The 22,785-nt window shown below is 41.9% G+C and overlaps 1 protein-coding gene across 1 annotated transcript in view; it reads left to right on the plus strand.

Moving 5' to 3' along the window:
- COLEC10 (collectin subfamily member 10) overlaps nucleotides 1-12,340 on the plus strand; it is a 36,005-nt gene extending 23,665 nt beyond the window's left edge. The window contains exons 4-6 of the mRNA XM_070748234.1: nucleotides 3,541-3,594; nucleotides 3,928-4,023; nucleotides 11,190-12,340. Coding sequence (XP_070604335.1) covers nucleotides 3,541-3,594; nucleotides 3,928-4,023; nucleotides 11,190-11,581 — 542 coding nt within the window. The 3' untranslated portion in view covers nucleotides 11,582-12,340. The remainder of the gene's footprint in view (nucleotides 1-3,540; nucleotides 3,595-3,927; nucleotides 4,024-11,189) is intronic.
- Nucleotides 12,341-22,785: the final 10,445 nt, after the last annotated feature.

Below are 22,785 nucleotides of genomic sequence, written 5' to 3' on the forward strand. Positions count from 1 at the left end.
TGAATTTGTGGCAGAAAATATATGGAGGTGGAGGTGGAGATGGCAGCCATCACATATATAATCCTTCCTCCCACTGGCTGATTATTCCCTTGACGCTGAATATGGTAGTGAATGCAGAATATAAATGTGTATTCTTTTATAGTGCAGGAATACAGAAGATTGCCTTCTTTCCTCTCTAATTTTATTTATTTATTTATTTTGTCCAATATACAATGAGGGTTTTGTGGGTATATATCTATATACACATAGTAAAATACATGATGAAGGTTATAGAGGAGATACTCATAGTAAAATATATCTAAGAAATAATAGAAAAGAAAGTATAGTAATAGAACATATCAATGAAAGAATAGAAGAAGAGATATAGGAATAGAAGAAAGGTATAGGAGATATAGGAGAGCAATAGGACAGGGGACGGAAGGCACTCTAGTGCACTTGTACTCGCCCCTTACTGACCTCTTAGGAATCTGGATAGGTCAACCGTAGATAATCTAAGGGTAAAGTGTTGGGGGTTTGGGGATGACACTATGGAGTCCGGTAATGAGTTCCACACTTCGACAACTCGGTTACTGAAGTCATATTTTTTACAGTCAAGTTTGGAGCGGTTAATATTAAGTTTAAATCTGTTGTGTGCTCTTGTGTTGTTGTGGTTGAAGCTGAAGTAGTCGCCAACAGGCAGGACATTGCAGCATATGATCTTGTGGGCAATACTTAGATCTTGTTTAAAGCGTCTTAGTTCTAGGCTTTCTAGGCCCAGGATTGAAAGTCTAGTCTCGTAGGGTGTTCTGTTTCGAGTGGAGGAGTGAAGGGCTCTTCTGGTGAAGTATCTTTGGACATTTTCAAGGGTGTTAATGTCTGAGATGTGATATGGGTTCCAAACAGATGAGCTGTATTCGAGGATGGGTCTGGCAAAAGTTTTGTAAGCTCTGGTAAGTAGTGTGAGATTGCCAGAGCAGAAGCTACGTAGGATTAGGTTTACAACTCTTGAAGCCTTCTTGGCTATATTGTTGCAGTGGGCTTTGGCACTATTGAAAATTATTCCTTTCAGAGCAGAAGTTCCACTGAGCTTTTTGTCCTGCTAATAGCAACTAGGGATGGAGTCTTATAAGATGCAGCAAGGGAAGGAAAGTTAAATCTCCTGTGTACTGCACCTCCTATATATTGCAATCCAGTATCGGGTTGCTATCGGTAAGGATAAGGATGCCACACCGGTAGCAAAAATTGAGCTGCACACACAACTTAGACTCGGTTTCTGACTGATCCAACAAATGGCAACTCCAAATCTCAACCAGCAAATGCTCTGTCCTACACATCGGCAAAAAGAATCAGAACTTCAAATACAAACTGAATGAACAAATGATCACAGATAATCCCCACTCGGTCAAGGACCTCGGAATACTAATAACTAAAGATCTAAATGCCAAAGCCCACTGCAACAACATTGCCAAGAAGTCCTCAAGAGTTGTTAATCTAATCTTACATGGCTTCTGCTCTGGAAATCTCACACTACTTGCCAGAGCTTACAAAACTTTTGCCTGACCCATCCTAGAATACAGCTCATCTCTTAGGAACCCATACCACATTTCTGACATTAACACCCTTGGAAATGTCCAAAGATACTTCACCAGAACAGCCCTTTACTCCTTCCCTCGAAACAGAATACCTTACGAAACTAGACTTACAATCCTGGGTCTAGAAAGCTTAGAACTACGATGCCTTAAACATGATCTAAGTATTGCCCACAAGATCATATGCTGCAACGTCCTGCCTGTCAAAGACTACTTCAACTTCATCCACAACAACACAAGAGCCCACAACAGATACAAGCTTAATATTAACCGCTCCAAACTTGACTGTAAAAAATATGACTTTAGTAATCGGGTTGTTGAAGCGTGGAACTCATTACCGGACTCTGTAGTATCATCCCCTAACCCCCAACACTTTACTCTTAGATTATCCACATTTGACCTCTCCAGATTCCTAAGAGGTCAGTAAGGGGCGTACATAAGTGCACTAGTGTGCCTTTCGTCCCCTGTCCAATTGTCTCTCCTTTATCTCATATATCATATATATTTTCTTCCTTTCATATATCTTCTCCTCTATTTTTTATATATTTTCTTCTATCCTTTTCTTTATACATATTACTACATGTCTATTCTCTTCTATATGTATTGTGTATTGGACTAGATAAATAAATAAATAAATAAATAAATAAATAAATAAATGAATGAATGAATGAATGAATGAATGAATGAACGAACGAACGAACGAACGAACGAACGAACGAATGAACGAATGAACGAATGAACGAATGAACGAATGAACAAACAAACAAACAAACAAACAAACAAATAAACAAATAAACAAATAAATTTTAAAAAAATTGGTAGAGGATCACAATTGAGCCAAAATATTTCTTTTGCTAAGTTTGTTAAGTGAGTTTTTCCCTACTTTCTTGCCATGGCCGTTAAGTGAATCTGGCTTCCCCATCAACTCTGCTTGCCAGAAGGTTGCACAAAGTGATCACATAACCCAAGGACAGCTCAACTATCATAAATTCCTGCCAAAGCGTCCAAAATCTTGATCATGGGACCCTGGGGATGCTGCAACAACTGTGTGAAAAACAATCACAAGTCACCTTTCTTTGTCCTATTGAAATGTTGAAGTCACTAAACAAACTGTTGTAAATCAAGGACTATCTTTATTCAGTGGAACTTAACCCAATGTATGTAAAATTGAACTTATTTACCTTGGTCCATCCCACTTATTGTGCTCTATCCATTTCTCAAGACCTACCGTATTTTTCTGAGTATAAGCTGCACCAAAGTATAAGATGCACCGTAGTTTTTGGAGAGGAAAATAGGGAAAAGAATCTGCTTACCAGATATTCATCTGGCTAGTATCCTTAGTCTGGTTAGTTTCAGCACATTACTTTATCCCCTGGTTTGGGCTTTAAAGAAAACCTTATTCGGAGAGAGTAACAATGAAAGAGCTTGCAAGCCGGTAAGAGTTGGGAACATTGTTAGCACCTGGTTAGGGCTGAAAAGAAACATTTACAACAAGTAGAGAATGGGGGGGGGGGGGGGGGGGAAACCCAAACTACAAAGACAGGGAGGTTGTAGATATAAACATTGGAGAGGAAATATTCTTAGCAGAGAGTAACAATGTAAGAGCTTGCAAGCTGGTAAAAGCCGGGAACATCATTAGCACCTGGTTAGGGCTGGAAAAAAACTTATGCAGAGCAAGTTAGAGCAATGAAAAAAAAAACCTGCAAAGACTTAGGGCTTGGAAAACATTCTTCGCAAAGAGTAACAATGAAAGAACCTGCAAGGTAAGAGCAAGTTAAGAGCTGAGAAGATCATTAGCACCTAGTTAGGGTTGGGGGAAAGGAAAGCTACATTCAGAGTATAAGACACACCTGATTTTTTAGCCTCTTTTAGGGAGGAAAAAGGTGCGTTTTATACTCTTAAAAAATACGGTATTTTGTGAATGTGCCTGCAACTTTCCAGTCAAATGCAATGTGCTTTCTTCTTTATTTAGGTGACAAAGGATTAAAGGGTGAATCTGGAGTCGTTGGAGGAAAGGGTAAAGCAGGTACACATTTTTTGTTCATCTTTTACATTTTTTGTGTGTTGAGTTCTGATACTGAAGAGACAAGAGACTGGTGGAGTCACTTCCTCTCTTTATTAGGTTACAGGGAATAATTTCCAGCACAGTATACAAAAGGCTTAACTTAAGGGTTTATTTTGAGGACAAAAAAAATATCTGCATGTTTGAACTATTTGTGAGAAATTGAGATGCATAAACATAATAGGTTCACTTATTAATAACATTGAAGAAGGAATGTATAGATCTAATTAAAGTTATTTAAGACCCAAAGCTCATGTCATCTTGATACTTAATGTTTCTATATTTATACTGAGTTAGGTGGTGTCTGTGATTGTGGGAAATATCGCAAAGTTGTCGGACAACTGGACATCAACGTGGCTCGACTCAAAAATTCCATTAACTTCGTAAAGAATGGTAGGTTTCATATCCTTAGTTTCTGTTTGTTTCTCTTTAGTTAGGATTCTGTTCTGTTGGGCTCTCTGGTAGACTCCTCCCAAAAATTCACAGGTACAAATTTCAGACACACACACGTTTGGAAATTCAGAACAATGTTCTTTATAATGAAAAGTCACTTAAACTAAACCCTCTTTTGGTATAGCAAAGAGCACTGATCTCCAACCAAACTGGTAATTTGTACAAGTCCCTTGTCAGTTCTGTGATACTTAGCTTGCAGCTGTGAGGCAATTCACAGTCCTTCTTCTTTCACAAAGTGAAACACACTTTGCTCTGGTTTAAATTCAGCACACAAACGGTCAAAGTCAGTAAAGCAGGCACGAAACACAACCAACAGATAATCCTCCACAATGGCCAAACACACAGACTGCTATTTATAGCAGCCTCACTAATTACCACAGCCCCACCCAACCACAGGTGGCCTCATTTTCTTTGATAATAATCTCTCAGTTGTTGTTGCCTATGCATCGCTCTCCGCATGCGTGGCTGTATCATTAACTCTTGTTCTGAATCCAAGGAGGAGCTAGATAATTGATCTCCTTCTGAGCTGTCTGCTACACTCTCCTCCTCCTTGTCACTCATGTCTTCTTGGTCAGAGGAGCCTTCATCAGCAGATTCCACCGGGTCAAAACAGGCCTGCAGCATGTGGATGTCTCCCCCACATCCACAGTCCTTGGGGCAGGAGCTGGGCCAGAGCTAACCACAACAGGATTCATATGGGACCCCTGGAAGTTGAACCAAAGTGTCCAAATCTGTCAAAGACCATGCCATCAAAATTCAGGGGAAAACATTCTAAGCTGGAGATGTGCTACAAACTCAAAAACATCTTTCCTTTATCCAAGTCGTGCTTAGCCACAGCCAAAGCCATAGCATTTAAGCATACATATCTCTATCATAGCATTTTACAGCACTCTGTGGGCGGTTTGCAATGTAGATATCTGTATTTTTTTGAATATAAGGCACACCTTTTTTCCCTTTTAAAAGAGGCTGAAAATTTGGGTGTGTCTTACACTCCAAACATAGCTTTTCCGAAGCTTTTCTTTCCAGCCTTAATGATCTTCCACCTCTTCCTCCCTTGTAGGCTTGTTTTCATTGCTACTCTCTCTGAAAAAGGTTTTTTCAGCCCTAAAGCGGTGCTAACAATCTTCCCAGATTGCAGGATATTTTCATAAGACAATGAAAATTGAATTATGGGTGTGGGCACTCACACATGCGCGATAGCACGCATGCACACTCTTTCAGCACCCGAGGGAAAAAAGGTTCGACATCACTGCTCTAGGGTAATCCCTTTTTGTGATTTTTCTGAAAGTAAAGTCAATGGGGTAGCAGGTTCGCTTAACTAGCACGTTATTAACGTAACAACTGCAGTGATCCACTTAATGAACGGGACAAGAAAAGTCATAAAGTGGGAAAAAACTCACTTTCCAAATTGTCTCACTTAGCAACATAAATTTGGGGCTCAATTGTGGTCATAAGTTGAGGACTACCTGTACTACATTGTATAGGTCTCCTGCATGAGCAGGGCTTGGATTAGATGACCACCAAGGTCCCTTCCAACTCTGCTATTCTATTCTATTCTATTCTATTCATGCCAAAAGTCCTTTGTTGATTGCAATGGGTGGAAACTAATCAAGGAGAGAAGCAACTTAGAACTAAGGAGAAATTTCCTGACAGTTAGAGCAATTAATCAGCGGAACAGATTGCCTCCAGAAGTTGTGAATGCTCCAACACTGGAAGTTTTAAAGAAGATGTTGGATAACCATTTGTCTGAAGCAGTGTTCCCTCTAATTTTTTTTTTTGGGGGGGGGCGGAAAAGTATAGTGTCTGAGCAGCAGTCCCTTCGGGACTGGGCGGCACAGGAAATAATTAATAAATAAATAAATAAATAAACAAACAAACAACAAACAAAAAAATAAAAAACCCACCCTGTTTTGCCTCAGAGAATTTCAAAATAAAATACTGTACTGTGTGTCTATAACAGTGAGCTCATAATAGGGCAACTCTATCAATATCAAAATGCCACTTAAATAGTTGAGCTAGTTTCAAACTAGATTTTGATTTTCTTTCTCTCTTCCTTACTCCCATTCTTTTTCTTTCTCTTTTCCTTCCTCTCTTTTTTCTATCTGTTTCTCTCTCTTCCTCTCTCTCTCCTTCCCTCTCACTCTTTCCCTCTCGGCTTCTGGGCAGGTTTGGAAACTCTGAGTTGATGATGATTTTTAAGTGAGCGATTGCTCACTGCTCAGCTTAGAGGGAACTATGGTCTGAAGTAGTGTAGGGTTTCCTGCCTAAGCAGGGGGTTGGACTAGAAGACCTCCAAGGTCCCTTCCAACTCTGCTATTCTATTCTATCTATTCATGCCAAAGTCCTTTGTTGATTGCAATGGTGGAAACTAATCAAGGAGAGAAGCAACTTAGAACTAAGGAGAAATTTCCTGACAGTTAGAGCAATTAATCAGCGGAACAGCTTGCCTCCAGAAGTTGTGAATGCTCCAACACTGGAAGTTTTAAAGAGATGTTGGATAACTCATTTGTCTGAAGCAGTGTTCCTCTAATTTTTTTTTGGGGGGGGCGGAAAAGTATAGTGTCTGAGCGGCAGTCCCTTCGGGACTGGGCGGCACAGAAATAATAAATAAATAATAAAATAAATAAATAAATAAATAAATAAATAAATAAATAAATAAATAAATAAATAAATAAATAAATAAATAAATAAATAAATAAATAAACAAACAAACAAACAAACAAACAAATAAAAAACCCACCCTGTTTTGCCTCAGAGAATTTCAAATAAAATACTGTACTGTGTGTCTATAACAGTGAGCTCATAATAGGGCAACTCTATCAATATCAAAATGCCACTTAAATAGTTGAGCTAGTTTCAAACTAGATTTTGATTTCTTTCTCTCTTCCTTACTCCCATTCTTTTTCTTTCTCTTTTCCTTCCTCTCTTTTTTCTATCTGTTTCTCTCTCTTCCTCTCTCTCTCCTTCCCTCTCACTCTTTCCCTCTCGGCTTCTGGCAGGTTTGGAAAACTCTGAGTTGATGATGATTTTTTAAGTGAGCGATTGCTCACTGCTCAGCTTAGAGGGAACTATTTTTATTTTTATTTTTTTATTTTATTACTTAGATTTGTATGCCGCCCCTCTCCGAAGACTCGGGGCGGCTCACAACATGTAAAAACAAATCATAAGCAATCAGACAAATTTAAAATATTTAAATATTTAAAAAACCCCATATGCTAACAGTCACACACACAGACATACCATGCATAAATTAAAACGTGCCCAGGGGAGATGTTTCAGTTCCCCCATGCCTGACGGCAAAGGTGGGTTTTAAGGAGTTTACGGAAGGCAGGAAGAGTAGGGGCAGTCTAATCTCCGGGGGGAGTTGGTTCCAGAGGGCCGGGGCCGCCACAGAGAAGGCTCTTCCCCTGGGGCCCGCCAACCGACATTGTTTAGTGACGGGACCCGAGGAGAGCCCACTCTGTGGGACCTAATCGGTCGCTGGGATTCGTGCGGCAGGAGGCGGTCTCGGAGATATTCTGGTCCGATGCCATGAAGGGCTTTAAAGGTCATAACCAACACTTTGAATTGTGACCGGAAATTGATCGGCAACCAATGCAGACTGCGGAGTGATGGTGAAACATGGGCATACCTAGGTAGGCCCATGACTGCTCTCGCAGCTGCATTTTGCACGATCTGAAGTTTCCGAACACTTTTCAAGGTAGCCCCATGTAGAGAGCATTACAGTAGTCGAACCTCGAGTGATGAGGGCATGAGTGACTGTGAGCAATGAGTCCCGGTCCAGATAGGGCCGCAACTGGTGCCACCAGGCGAACCTGGGCAAACGCCCCCCTCGCCACAGCTGAGAGATGTTGTTCTAATGTGAGCTGTGGATCGAGGAGGACGCCCAAGTTGCGGACCCTCTCTGAGGGGTCAATAATTCCCCCCCCAGGGTGATGGACGGACAGATGGGATTGTCCTTGGGAGGCAGAACCCACAGCCACTCCGTCTTATCCGGGTTGAGCTTGAGTCTGTTGACACCCATCCAGGCCCCCAACAGCCTCCAGGCACCGGCACATCACTTCCACCGCTTCGTTGACTGGGCATGGGGTGGAGATGTAAAGCTGGGTATCATCCGCATATTGATGATACCTCACCCCATGTCCTTGGATGATCTCGCCCAGCTTTCATGTAGATGTTGAATAGCAGGGGGGAGAGGACCGACCCCTGAGGCACCCCACAAGGGAGAAACCTAGGAGTCGACCTCTGGCCCCCCACTAACACCGACTGCGACCGGCCAGAGAGGTAGGAGGAGAACCACTGAAGGACAGTGCCTCCCACTCCCAACCCCTCCAGCCGGTGCAGAAGGATACCATGGTCGATGGTATCGAAAGCCGCTGAGAGGTCAAGGAGCACCAGGACAGAGGATAAACCCCTGTCCCGGGCCCGCCAGAGATCATCCATCTATGGTTTGAAGTAGTGTAGGGTTTCCTGCCTAAGCAGGGGGTTGGACTAGAAGACCTCCAAGGTCCCTTCCAACTCCTTTGTTGATTGGGCAAACCTGGCTAAAGCATCCTAGACACTCCCCATGATCAGAATCTAGTTTACAGTAGTCCCTCACCTATCGCTGGTGTTACGTTCCAGACCTGGCCGCGATAGGTGAAATCTGCGATGGGGAATTTATCGACTGATAGTACTTATTTAAGTATTTATATTGTAATTGTTTGGTAAGTTTTCATTGTTTTAAGTGTTTATAAACCCTTCCCACACAGTATTTATTTTAGATACAGTATTTAAATACAGTATTTACAATTTTAGATATTTTTTTTTTTTAAAAAACCTGCCGATCGAGTTCAGCGGGCTGTTTAAAACTGCCGATCGACTTCCTCAGAAACCCGCGATGAAGTGAAGCCGCAGTAGGTGAAGCGCGGTATAGCGAGGGACTACTGTATACACGGAGAGTGAAGCCATTTCTTAGTGCATTGGCCTCTGGAAAGAAGTTGCAGGCTCCTTTTATGGTTTATCCTCCCAAATAGCTTTTCATTACTTTTTCCACTGTTATGCACACAATTTAAACCTTTCCCATTGGTACTTCTTGGGCTTGGCACCAAGTGGCAATTTTTTTTTAAATCTGGAAATCTCTAGCTGCCATTAGCTCTCCCGTTTATCCTTTCAATCCACAACCCTCCAATTTGACACCATTCCGAAGCAGTTACTTCGGTGGGATTAAGAACAATTAAAAATATCTGCTTAATCCATGTCACCAAGAGACTTTATGGCAGCATATGCAAGTGCTTGGAGCCAGTGAGCCATTCTTTGAATTTGGGGAGCAATTCGTGGGGATGTGAGCAGTGTTTATCAGAAGAAAAACAGATGGAATTGCTCCCTGCAAACCTTTTAAATTCTCCCAGGCTGATCTTTTATTCTGATCAGCTGCTGCATCCTCACACTCATTTTTTTTAATTTTATGAGAATGCCAATGGGGTCTATGTAACGATGATGCTGGTCTTCTTCTCCCCTTCGCTGCCAAAATAAAAAAACAAGATAAAAATATCTTCTTTTCTTGGATAGATCAAAACTTGTCCAAAGAAGGCCCAAAAAGAAGTTGAGACTTTGGAAAAAGTGCAGAGAAGAGCAACTAAGATAATATATAGACATCTATATCTCTGTTTTACACATTGGTAAAAAGAATCAGAATACTAAATATCAACTTAGAAAAATTGAACTTATTGATGACCCTCACTCTGTCAAATACCTTGGAGTACTCATATCCAATGACCTAAGTCCTAGAGCCCACTGCAACAACATTACCTAATCCTTCACAACTTCTTCTCTGGCAATATTGAACTGCTAACAAGAGCTTACAAAACATTTGTCAGGCCAATCCTAGAATACAGCTCACCTGTATGGAACCCACATTGCATATCTGACATCAATACAATTGAGAGAGTCCAGAAATATTTCACAAGAAGAGCCCTTCACTCCTCTCACAACAAAATACCTTACTCCGCCAGACTTGAAATTATCCAATTAGACAACTTACAACTCCATTGTCTCTGTTCCTAATTAACTATAGTTCATAAAATCATATACCAAAATGTCCTACCTGTTAGTAACTACTTCACCCTCAACCGCAACAACACACAAGCATGAAATAGATTTAAACTAAATGTCAACCGCTTCAAACTAGACTGGAAAAAATACGATTTCAGCAATAGAGTAATTGACACCTGGAATGCACTACCTGACTCTGTAGTTTCTACTCCTAACCCCCCAAACCTTTAACCTTAGACTATCTACAAGTTACCTCTCCCCCTTTCTAAGAGGTCTGTAAGGGGTGTGCAAAAGTGCACCATTGTGCCTACCATCCCTGTCCTATTGTTCTATTGTCTTCTATCATTACTTTTTATCATTACTTATCTAATGTTTTATTTGTATAAATTACCATCCTATAATTTTTTTAAATTATAGTCTTCGGAGAGGGGCGGCATACAAATCTAAATAATAATAATAAAATAATAATAATAATTGTTTGACAAATACAATAAATAGATAGATAGATGATAGATAGATAGATAGATGATAGATAGATAGATAGATAGATAGATGATAGATAGATAGGTAGGTAGGTAGGTAGGTAGATAGATAGATAGATAGATAGATAGATAGATAGATAGATAGATTAGGTAGGTAGGTAGGTAGGTAGGTAGGTAGGTAGGTAGATAGATAGATTAGGGAGGGAGGGAGAGTGATAGAGATATAGATAGGTAGGTAGGTAGGTAGGTAGGTAGATAGATAGATAGATAGATAGATAGATAGATAGATAGATAGATAGATAGATAGATAGATAGATAGATTAGGTAGATAGATTAGGTAGATAGATTAGGTAGGTAGGTAGGTAGGTAGGTAGGTAGGTAGGTAGGTAGATTAGGTAGGGAGGGAGGGAGAGTGATAGAGATATATATAGAGAGATAGAGAGATAGATAGATAGATAGGTAGGTAGGTAGGTAGGTAGGTAGGTAGATGAATGAATTAATGAATTAATAAATCTGTGATTATAGGCTTAGGCATCCTGAAATGGCAATCATTTAAAAAAAACACTTTTTAAAAATTTCTCTTTCTAAAAGTGTTAGCAGGCATCAGAGAAACAGAAGAAAAATACTACTACCTTGTCCAGGAGGAGAAGAACTACCGGGAAGCCCTGGCTCACTGCCGGATTCGAGAAGGAATCTTAGCGATGCCAAAGGATGAAGCCGCTAATACTGTGATTTCGGATTACGTCTCCGAGAGTGGCTTCTTCAGAGTCTTTATAGGGCTGAACGACCTAGAGAAGGAAGGGCAGTTCATGTACGCAGACCGTACACCGTTGACAAGCTACAGCAATTGGAAGGAAGGAGCACCCCACGACACCCAAGAGAACGAGGACTGTGTCGAGATGCTCAGCACCGGGCAATGGAACGATACGGAATGCCATCTCACCATGTATTTCGTCTGTGAATTCCCAAAGAGGAGGACCTAAGCCAGTGATGGTGAACCTATGGCACGGGTGCCACAGGTGGCACACGGAGCCATATCTGCTGGCACGGGAGCCGTTGCCCTAGCTCAGCTCCAATGCGCATGTGTACCAGCCAGAGGCTCTGGGAGGGCATTTTTGGCTTCCAGAGAACCTCCAGGGGAAAGGGGGAGGACATTTTTACCCTCCCCGGATCCAAGGAAGCCTTTGGAGCCTGGGGAGGGCAAAACACGAGCCTACTGGGCCCACCAGAAGTTGGGAAACAGGCCATTATCCGACCTCCAGAGGGCCTCCGGGGGGGTATGGAAAGCTGTTTTCGCACTCCCCAGGCACTGAATTATGGTGTGGGCACTCGCACATGTGCGATAGCACACATCCGTGCACTTTTGACACCTGAGGGGAAAAAGGTTCGCCATTGTTTGGCGGGCCCCAGGGGAAGAGCCTTCTCTGTGGCGGCCCCTTCCCTCTGGAACCAACTCCCCCCAGAGATTAGAACTGCCCCCACCCTCCCTGTCTTTCGTAAACTACTCAAGACTCACTTATGCCACCAGGCATGCAGGAATTAAGATATTCCTTCCCCTAGGCCATTACAAGTTATGCATGGTATGTTTGTGTGTATGTCTGGTTTATAATAAGGGTTTTTAGTTGTTTTATTAATTGGATTGTTACATATTGTTTTTATCACTGTTGTTAGCCGCCCCGAGTCTACGGAGAGGGGGGCATACAAATCCAATAAATAAATAAAATAATAAATCGCTGACCTAATACCTATTTTATGATATATAACTCTTCTACAACAGCCGTATTTTTGACTGGGCCTGTATCAAGCTCTCACAATTTGAACTGTGGCTCCAATCGCTTTTTCTCCCTTCTTTCTTACATTTTGCACATATGCATCTGAAGCAAACATAACCCTAGGGCACACATGATGGGGGACAAGGAAAATCAAAGAAAGAACAAAGACAATAAATTTTTCAGCTGCAAATGTATGCATTGGTAACCGGACAGAGTTCTATTCCATCAGATTTACGTCTGGTTTATTTTTTTAATTAATTCTCCAAATATAAATATAAAGTAGTGGGGGAAGATTTATTTGCTTCTGAAAATGCACAAACTGGCCAGATTCTCAATCCTTTCTTTATATTTATGGCCAAAGGGGTTTGTTACAGAGATTTCATCTCTTTTTGTCACGTTTCCCGTAATAAAAATGTGATTGTGTGATTTGTGCGATCATATAGTTGGTCCAGAAAGTGCTACTAAAGGCACTTGGCTACTCTGGCTGCTCTTAATAGCATGAGCTTTTCTAGTTAGGATAAAATAGGGGGGAAATGGAAAAACCCTGGCCACGTCGCACATCTTCAAAAGTGAATTGGGGGCCAGGACATCCAACTTTCCCACATGGTCACATGGCTAGTAAGCCACTCCCACCTAATCACATGACCATCAAGCCACATCCACAAAATAAGCCACATCCACAGAGTGGTAGTAAAATACTTGGGAAACGCACACACACACAGAGACAGAGCTTTGGAACCCTTATCCCCTGAGTAATTAAATTGGGCAGATCTGTTGAGGTGGTTCCCCTCCTTCTCCTCGGGATTCCTCCTCCAAAGGATCTGAGATACATGGATCCCTATCAGAACCCCCTAGCTGCCATGGCTGCAGCCTTGGAAACCCCAACCTCTTTTCTCTCTCCTTCCTTCTCCTCCTCGATCTGGAGGAATAGGCGGCATTCAAGACATGGGCTAGAGTCTTCATGAAGGTGTAAATGTCATAGACATTTCTGATCTGTCTTCTGTTCCTTTTCTGGGTCTCCAGTGGGGCTTTCTGAGTGCATCTCCTGCGGCCTTTGACAGAAAAGACGTTCTTAGAAAGAGAACAGAGAAAATAAAGATCTTGAAACTTTTCTTCCACAAAGACAACGGGTTCAAAGGCTTCATCTTCTGGCCTTTCTTTGGGCAGATAACCAAAGTTGACATGGATTTTCTTCCTGGAAATTTGATCCTAGCAAATTAACATGGTAAAATTCCTTTACATCTTTACTTCAAGAAGCATAAGTCCTCAACTCGGTCTCAGTTCAGATATCGATACAGATTAACAGAGTCAGAAGGGACCTTGTAGGTCTAGTCCAATCCTCCACCCAAGCAGCAGACACTGTCCCGTTTCTGATAGATGTCTGACCAGTCTCTTTTTGAAAGCTTCCAGTGATAAAGCTCTCAGAACTTCTAAAGGCGAGTTGTTCCATTGGTTGATTGTGTTGATTCCATTGGTTAATTCAATGCCCCCAATGTGCCCCATCCCTCGTGCATGTATGTGCTCCCTGCGCTGCCCCGCCCTGTGCATGCACCAAGGTGGCGCACTGGGTAGAGTGTAGTACTGCAGGCCACTAAAGCTGACTGTAGATCTGCAGGTCAGCAGTTCAAATCTCATCACCGGCTCAAGGTTGACTCAGCCTTCCATCCTTTCAAGGTGGGTAAAATGAAGACCTGGATTGTGGGGGCAATATGCTGGCTCTGTGAAAAAGTGCTATTGCTAACAATGTTGTAAGCCGCCCTGGAGAAGGGCGGTATAAAAAAAAACATCAAATGAATGATTGAATGATTGAATGATTGAATGATTGAATGATTGAATGATTGAATGATTGAATGATTGAATGATTGAATGATTGAATGATTGAATGATTGAATGATTGAATGATTGAATGATTGAATGATTGAATGATTGAATGATTGAATGATTGAATGATTGAATGATTGAATGATTGAATGATTGAATGAATGATTGAATGATTGATTGAATGATTGAATTATTGAATTATTGAATTATTGAATTATTGAATTATTGAATTATTGAATTATTGAATTATTGAATTATTGATTGAATTATTGAATGAATGAATGAATGAATGAATGAATGAATGAATAAATAAATAACCCCCCTCCATTTTCTGACCTCCTATGGGTCTGGTAGGCCTCCCCAGGCTCCAGAGGCTTTCCTGGAACTTGTGGAGGGTAAAAATGCCCCCCTCCTCCCTTCAGAGGCCCTCTGGAGGCAAAAAAAACCCCCCCACCCTCTCAGATCCTCTGCAGAAGCTGAAAATCAGATGGACAGTGTGCACTGGAGCTCACCTAGGGCAACAGCTCGTGTGCTGGCAGATATGGCTCTGTGCACCATCTGTGGCATGCATGTGATAGGTTCGCCATCACGGATCTAAATGCTAAATGCCATTGGTAGACTGATCCTAAATCAGGGCTCTCCAACCTTGGCAACTTGAATGTTTCTTTTATATTCTGGGGTTTTCCTGATCGTTTTAAACTATTGTATGCTGCCCAGAGTCCACAAGAAATTGTATGACTAAGAAATTTAACTAATAAAAAATAAATAAATAAACTTTAAGACTTGTGGACTTCAGCTCCCAGAATCCCTCAGCCAGCAAAGCTGAAGTCCACAAGCAAAGCTGGCTGAGGATTTCTTGGGAGCTGAAGTCTATAAATTTTAAAGTTGCCAAGGTTGGAGAGCTTTGTCCTAAATTATCAGAGTTGGCCTTCTCTGGGTCCTGTCGACTAAACAATGTCGTCTGGCAAGACCTAAGGGAAGAGCCTTCTCTGTGGCGGCCCCGGCCCTCTGGAATCAACTCCTCCTGGAGATTCGAACTGCCCCCACCCTCCTCACCTTCCGCAAGACCCTGAAGACCTATCTATGTCGCCAGGCATGGGGTAACTCTGACAGTTAAGAGTTATGTGCGGTTATGACTGTACAGTATTGATTGTTTTTTAAGATAGTGGGTTTTTAGTTATAGTTTTAACTGTTAGATTTGTATTGCATTGTTGTGAGCCGCCCTGAGTTTTCGGAGAGGGGCAGCATACAAGTCTAATAAATTATTATTATTATTATTATTATTATTATTATTATTATTATGTCAAAACAACACAGCAAATGAGATCACTATGCTGGATTTCATATTTCATCACCAGTCGGGCGCTTCCCAAGCACCTAGGACTGCGTGATGTAGCGGCGAATTATGTTTGCCGATCCCAGTAAAGCAGCCTTTTGCAATTGACAGATGGAGATTTTGTCAATTCCGATGGTTTTCAAATGTCCGCTGAGATCCTTTGGTACTGCGCTCAGCATGCCAAGTACCACAGGGACCACTTTCACTGGCTTATGCCAGAGTCGTTGCAGCTCGATTTTTAGATCTTTGTATTTTACTAATTTCTCTAGCTGCTTCTCCTCAATTCTGCTGTCCCCTGGGATTGCGATGTCGATGATCCATACTTTCTTTTTCTCCACAATCAGGATGTCTGGTGTGTTATGCTTCAGAATTCGGTCAGTCTGAAGTCGGAAGTCCCACAGTAGTTTTGCTTGCTCATTTTCGACCACTTTTTCGGGCTTATGATCCCACCAGTTCTTTGCCACTGGTAAATGGTAGTTCCGGCAAAAGTTCCAGTGGATCATCTGTGCCCAGATTATTATTATTATTATTATTATTATTATTATTATTATTATTATTATTATCCATCTCCTTGTTGCTAATAATATGTGGATACACCACCTTTTCTTCCCAGCTCTACAATCTCTTCTGAACACATTTTCACACTGCACCTTAAGACAGGAGGCTACCTTTAAAAGCACAAGGCAGGCTGTATATGGCAGAGTTTTTTTCCTGGGTCACTCCCAACATCTGTTGCCCAACATCCCTGGTTCAATTCAGGTCTTTGTATAGCCAGCCCTGCCTACTGAAACAAATGAGAACAGAAAACCAGCACGGCAGGCAAAAATCTGGGCTTGTTTTCTCTTAGAGGAAATGTATAGTTTTATTAACACAGTGGAGCCTTTCATACATAGAAACATAGAAACATAGAAGACTGACGGCAGAAAAAGACCTCATGGTCCATCTAGTCTGCCCTTATACTATTTCCTGTATTTTATCTTACAATGGATATATGTTTATCCCAGGCATGTTTAAATTCGGTTACTGTGGATTTATCTACCACATCTGCTGGAAGTTTGTTCCAAGGATCTACTACTCTTTCAGTAAAATAATATTTTCTCATGTTGCTTTTGATCTTTCCCCCAACTAACTTCAGATTGTGTCCCCTTGTTCTTGTGTTCACTTTCCTGTTAAAAACACTTCCCTCCTGAACCCTATTTAACCCTTTAACATATTTAAATGTTTCCATCATGTCCCCCCTTTTCCTTCTGTCCTCCAGACTATACAGATTGAGTTCATGAAGTCTTTCCTGATACGTTTTGTACTTAAGACCTTCCACCATTCTTGTAGCCCGTCTTTGGACCCGTTCAATTTTGTCAATATCTTTTTGTAGGTGAGGTCTCCAGAACTGAACACAGTACTCCAAATGTGGTCTCACCAGCGCTCTATATAAGGGGATCACAATCTCCCTCTTCCTGCTTGTTATACCTCTAGCTATGCAGCCAAGCATCCTACTTGCCTTTCCTACCGCCCGACCACACTGCTCACCCATTTTGAGACTGTCAGAAATCACTACCCCTAAATCCTTCTCTTCTGAAGTTTTTGCTAACACAGAACTGCCAATGCAATACTCAGATTGAGGATTCCTTTTCCCCAAGTGCATTATTTTACATTTGGAAACATTAAACTGCAGTTTCCATTGCTTTGACCATTTATCTAGTAACGCTAAATCATTTACCATATTACAGACCCCTCCAGGAATATCAACCCTATTGCACACTTTAGAGTCATTGGCAAATAGGCAAACCTTCCCTACCAAACCTTCCCCTATGTCACTCACAAACATATTAAAAAGAATAGGACCCAGAACAGACCCTTGTGGCACACCGCTTGTAACCTGTCTCTGCTCAGAATACTCGCCATTAACAATAACTCTCTGATGTCTATGCTTCAGCCAGCTTGAAATCCACTGAACTATCCAGGGATTAAGTCCAATCTTCACTAATTTATCTATCAGCTCTTTATGGGGAACCGTATCAAAGGCTTTGCTGAAATCCAGATAGGCAATATCCACGGCACCACCTTGATCCAACACCTTTGTGACATAGTCAAAGAACTCAATGAGATTAGTCTGACACGATTTGCCTTCAGTAAAGCCATGCTGATTTGGGTCCAATAAGTTATTGTTTTTTAGATGCTGATTTATCCTCTTTTTGAGTAGAGTCTCCATCATTTTAACTACAACTGATGTCAAGCTAACTGGCCTGTAGTTACCAGCTTCTTCTCTACTGCCCTTCTTGTGGATAGGCACAACACTGGCCATTCTCCAATCCTCAGGAACATCTCCTGTTAACAGGGATTGGTTAAACAAATCAGTCAGGGGGGTAGCAATGACCGATCTGAGTTCTTTAAGAACTCTGGGGTGGATGCCATCTGGACCCATTGCCTTATTTATCTTTAATATTTCAAGTTCTTCTAAGACATCGGCTTCTAAGATCACTAGAGCTGAATCCGTACAGCTGGAAGCAATCCTCTATAGTATTATTTTGTAAGGTGTCTTTTGAGAAAACTGAACAGAAGTAGCTATTGAAATGGTCAGCGATCTCCTTATTCCCATCAATGCATGTATTATTCCCCGGTACTAAGCTTTGTGATGCTGCAGTTTTTCTTCTTCCTATCACTAATATATCTGAAGAAGGTTTTATCCCCCTTCTTTACAGATTTTGCTATTTCTTCCTCTTTTGAGGCTTTAGCAGCATATATAATTTGTTTCGCCTCCTTCTGTCTCATTTTATACACCTCTCTATCAGCTATACTTCCAGACTCTTTATACCTCCTATAGGCAGCCTTTTTTTCATTGACTATAGCCCTTACATCATTGCTAAACCATAGCGGTTTCTTCTTCTTTTTACCTTTAGTTACTTGCTTTACATAAAGTCTTGTGGCTTTTAAGATGGCCTTTTTTAATACAGTCCACTGGGTGCTCGCTCCTGCCATTTTATCCCTCCCCTTTAATTCATTATTTAAATATTCCCCCATTGCATTAAAATTTGTTTTTCTGAAATCCAATACTTTGGTTGCAGTATAGGATTGCTCACAATCAGTTTTTACATCAAACCACAAACATAGATGGTCACTGCAACCTAAATTTTCTCCTACCTTGACCTCTGAAACCCAATTCCCATCTGTAAAAACTAAATCTAGAATATTCTCCCCTCTAGTTGGTGTCTTAACTAGCTGTGCCAGAGCTGCTCCTGTAAAGGCCTCTACTATATTCTTAATTTTGCATGTAAGGGCACTGGGGATATTCCAGTCAACATCAGGCATGTTGAAATCACCCATAACCACAATATCTCCCTTTACTACCAGAAATATGAGAAGATGCAATGTGTTACAACCTAGGAAGCTGGGACATTCTCACTTCAGTCCGACAAGGAAGTGGAGCAGGGAAATTCTGATTGGCTCCTTTCCCAAAAGGGCTCCCTATTTAAACCCCTGACAAAAGCAGGCAGGGGCTGAAGTTTGCTCGCTATAACCAATAAAGAGCTGAAGTCTCACTGCCAGGCTCCTGCCTCTTCAGTATCTGAACTCAACACTGGCGATGAGGATGGGATCCTGAAGAGAATGGCAATCCAGCCTGGGTGGAAGGAAGCGTCGGACCACGAGGCGCCTGATTCAAACCGATCAAAGAAGAAGCAGAGAGGAGAGTTGTGCGCATGTGGAAGGTAACCCCACCAACCAGCCACAAATCACAGCTATATCTAATTGAAGTCTTCAATGAAAAACACTGCAGCAGATTTTCTTGTAAAAATATATTTTACTTTTCTTCTTAGCAAAATGATTCTCTAAAAAACTATCACAATACTATCATACGCTCAGGGGCAGGCCACCAATCTGCACACTCAGAAGCCGAATCTCACACGAGCCAGTGCGGGAGATTTGTGGGGGGGTTTCGCTTCTGCGCATGCAGAACCCCGAAATGAGCAAAGGTAAGTGCCTGCTTGCTGCTGCCCACCACCATTTCCCACCACCACCACCCACTTGCCACTATTCACCCCACATGGTGGTTCCTCCTCCACTGCCCGCTTGCTGCCGTTCACCCCACGTGGCAATCCCACCACTGCCCACTCTGCAGCCGTGCCATCCCCTCGCCACCCCGCAGCGGTGGGCTTCTAGGCTCGCCGCGGTGGCTCATTAGTGCTCACAGGGCAAGCACGATTTTGCTTCTGCACCTGCAGAGGTAGCAAAATGGCGCACCGAGCCGCAGGTGCGCGATTTTGCTACCTCCACAGGTGCAGAAGCAAAATCGTGCCGGCTCCGCAAACACTCACAAACCAAATTGTTCTCCCTAGAAGCCCACCCCTGCCCACACCACGTGCCTCTAACGCCGGCTTCCACCACCAACACCCACTCCCCCCCACCATGCCACATTGCAACTGGCCTGCCTGGCCCTTACCTTGCCTGCAAAAGGATGGCAGGCATGGTGCTCGCCTGTGCCGCAGGCATCTCTCTCCTGCGTGCAAGAGAACAGAAGCATGGCCAGAGATGGGCAGCAGCTGGAACGAGCAGGGTGTTTTTGCCAGCTGCCGCTCTAGGCACCACAGCAAGATTCCACATGCTGTGCATGTGCAGCAGCCAAAATCCCATGTGCGGACGTCTTTCTGACAGCAAAAATTGCTGATTTCTTTGCTTCCGTGCATGTGATGCATCAAAAAACCCGGTAATTTTTATTGGAATTGCTGCAGTTGGTTGTGCACATGTGTGCATGCCCAGCTTCTACCGGAACGGCCCATGCGCTCTGCTTTCCACAGTGGAATGACGGTTTCAGGCATTCTGCCTGGAGCCCATGCCTGCATACACTACTATTACATCCACCACTGCAACCACCCACAAACCACTAAGCACTAAGCCACTATAACAAAACCACCCAGCACAAACCACACCCATGTCAGGGTGTTACTCCTTATATATAGGTTACAGCCAATCAGGTTGCAGCACAATTAGCAAACCCATGATTACATACTGATTATGGCTTACATCAGCCTTCCCCATGGTTACAGACCATTTTCTTGCATTGTAATATCTCAAGAAATAAACTTATTTCTGACTGAGACAACTCTATGGCAAGATTCCGCTGTTTCCTGGGAGATAATGATTTGATGAATCTTACAGATAACAGGAAGAGTGACATGTTCCTGAGCCATTGTAGGGCCAAGGTTCTGGAGCCCAAAACTATAGAAACAGTTACGTGGATGAAACTACAGAAGGTACCCAAGAAGCACTATCTATCTATCTATCTATCTATCTATCTATCTATCTATCTATCTATCTATCTATCTATCTATCTATTTATTGGATTTGTATGCCGCCCCTCTCCGTAGACTCGGGGCGGTTAACAACAATGATTAAAAAAAAGCATGTAACAATCCAATAATAAAACAATATGAGCCGGGGTGGCGCAGCAGGTAGAGTGCTGTACTGCAGGCCACTGAAGCTGACTGTAGATCTGAAGGTCAGCAGTTCAAATCTCATCACCGGCTCAAGGTTGACTCAGCCTTCTCTCCTTCTGAGGTGGGTAAAATGAGGACCCGGATTGTGGGGGCAATAGCCTAGCTCTGTTAAAAAGTGCTATTGCTAACATGTTGTAAGCCGCCCTGAGTCTAAGGAGAAGGGCGGCATAAAAATCGAATAAATAAAATAAAATAAATAAAATATATAAACTAAAAACCCTTATTATAAAACCAAACATACACACAAACATACCATGCATAACTTGTAATGGCCTAGGGGGAAGGAATATCTCAACTCTCCCATGCCTGGCGGCATAAGTGAGTCTTGAGTAATTTACGAAAGACAGGGAGAGTGGGGGCAATTCTATGGTCTGGCATGAATTCAGTGAATGCTTGCAGGAGGAACGAGAAAGCATAAATGACTACATGGGGAAATGGAGAAAAGCCACAATCCATTACAAATTTCAGAATCTAGATAAAGCACTACTCTTCCAACTTGTTCATGGACTGCATGATATGGGGAGACTTCTAGTAAAGGGCGACGAGTTAAATCTGAAGGCAGCAGTAGAGGAAGCCAGGGCAGCCAAGGGGTGGCATATAACTCCAATAGATAGACAACTCTTTCAACTCGATAGATAGATAGATAGATAGATAGATAGATAGATAGATAGATAGATAGATAGATAGATAGACAGACAGACGATAGATAGATAGATAGATAGATAGATAGATAGATAGATAGATAGATAGATAGATAGATAGATAGATAGATAGATAAAATAAGGCTGCTGAAGCTCTGTGCCGAAGAAGCACTCCAATTAAAGGGGGTGCTGAAGTTTGCGAGATTCAAGAAAAATTCCCCATGACCACATTCTAAGCCTACTGGGTCCAGATCCGTTCTTGCTTTAATTGGATCTTGCTTTAAATGTTATTTAGAATTGCAGATCTACTATGAACTATTGCTGTGGTGACCCAGATAACAATTGCAATGCAAAATGAGGATTGTTTTATCCACTGTTCTTCGGGACATTGTTTTATGATCTTTTTGATTGGTGACAATGAGCAGGGGGGAAAAAAGAGCAGAAAAACCTGAAACACAAGTTCATTTCAGAGACGACACTGGAATCAACCAATTTGGTGAATTGCCTTTCCGTCCCTGTCATGATTTTGCCAAATTTGTACCCTCTACAGAGATGCTGGAAAAGGGGAAGAAGGGTTTATTTAAAAATAATAATAATTACAGGATGTCATCCAAAGGAAGGCCAAATATTATCCAACCATAGTTAATTTTTTTTCCAAAGGCAGGCAGGCAAGGGCAGAAGATTTTAAAAAATTAGTGGTTGTGGAGAAAGCTAATTGTTTCAGGAAATGAAGTGTTGATGCTGTTGACTCAACTATTTAAATGACTCAACTCTTTAAAGCGCCTCTTGATGCTACTTTTAATAAAACCAATAAATATCCATCAAAGAGACCAAACTATTCTACTTCTTTTATTGTAACAAACATACCATAGTATAAACAGGGTTTATGGAACCCCCAATGAAATACACTGGCCAAAATCAATTGAGAGCAGCAATTCTCCCAAGATCTAAGTTTTCACATGAGATAATATGTAGCAAGGGAATGACACTGCCAAGGATTCGTTACATTTAGTGTACAGTATAAGAAATTTGGTCCACTCCTGCCAGAATTGATGATGCACTCAGGCTAGGAATTGTTTTAGATTGTCCCCTATTTTTTTGGAGGTTAGAAGTGATTGCTTATCTTTC

The sequence above is a fragment of the Erythrolamprus reginae genome, chromosome 3, assembly GCF_031021105.1.
Source record: "Erythrolamprus reginae isolate rEryReg1 chromosome 3, rEryReg1.hap1, whole genome shotgun sequence".
NCBI lineage: Eukaryota > Metazoa > Chordata > Lepidosauria > Squamata > Dipsadidae > Erythrolamprus > Erythrolamprus reginae.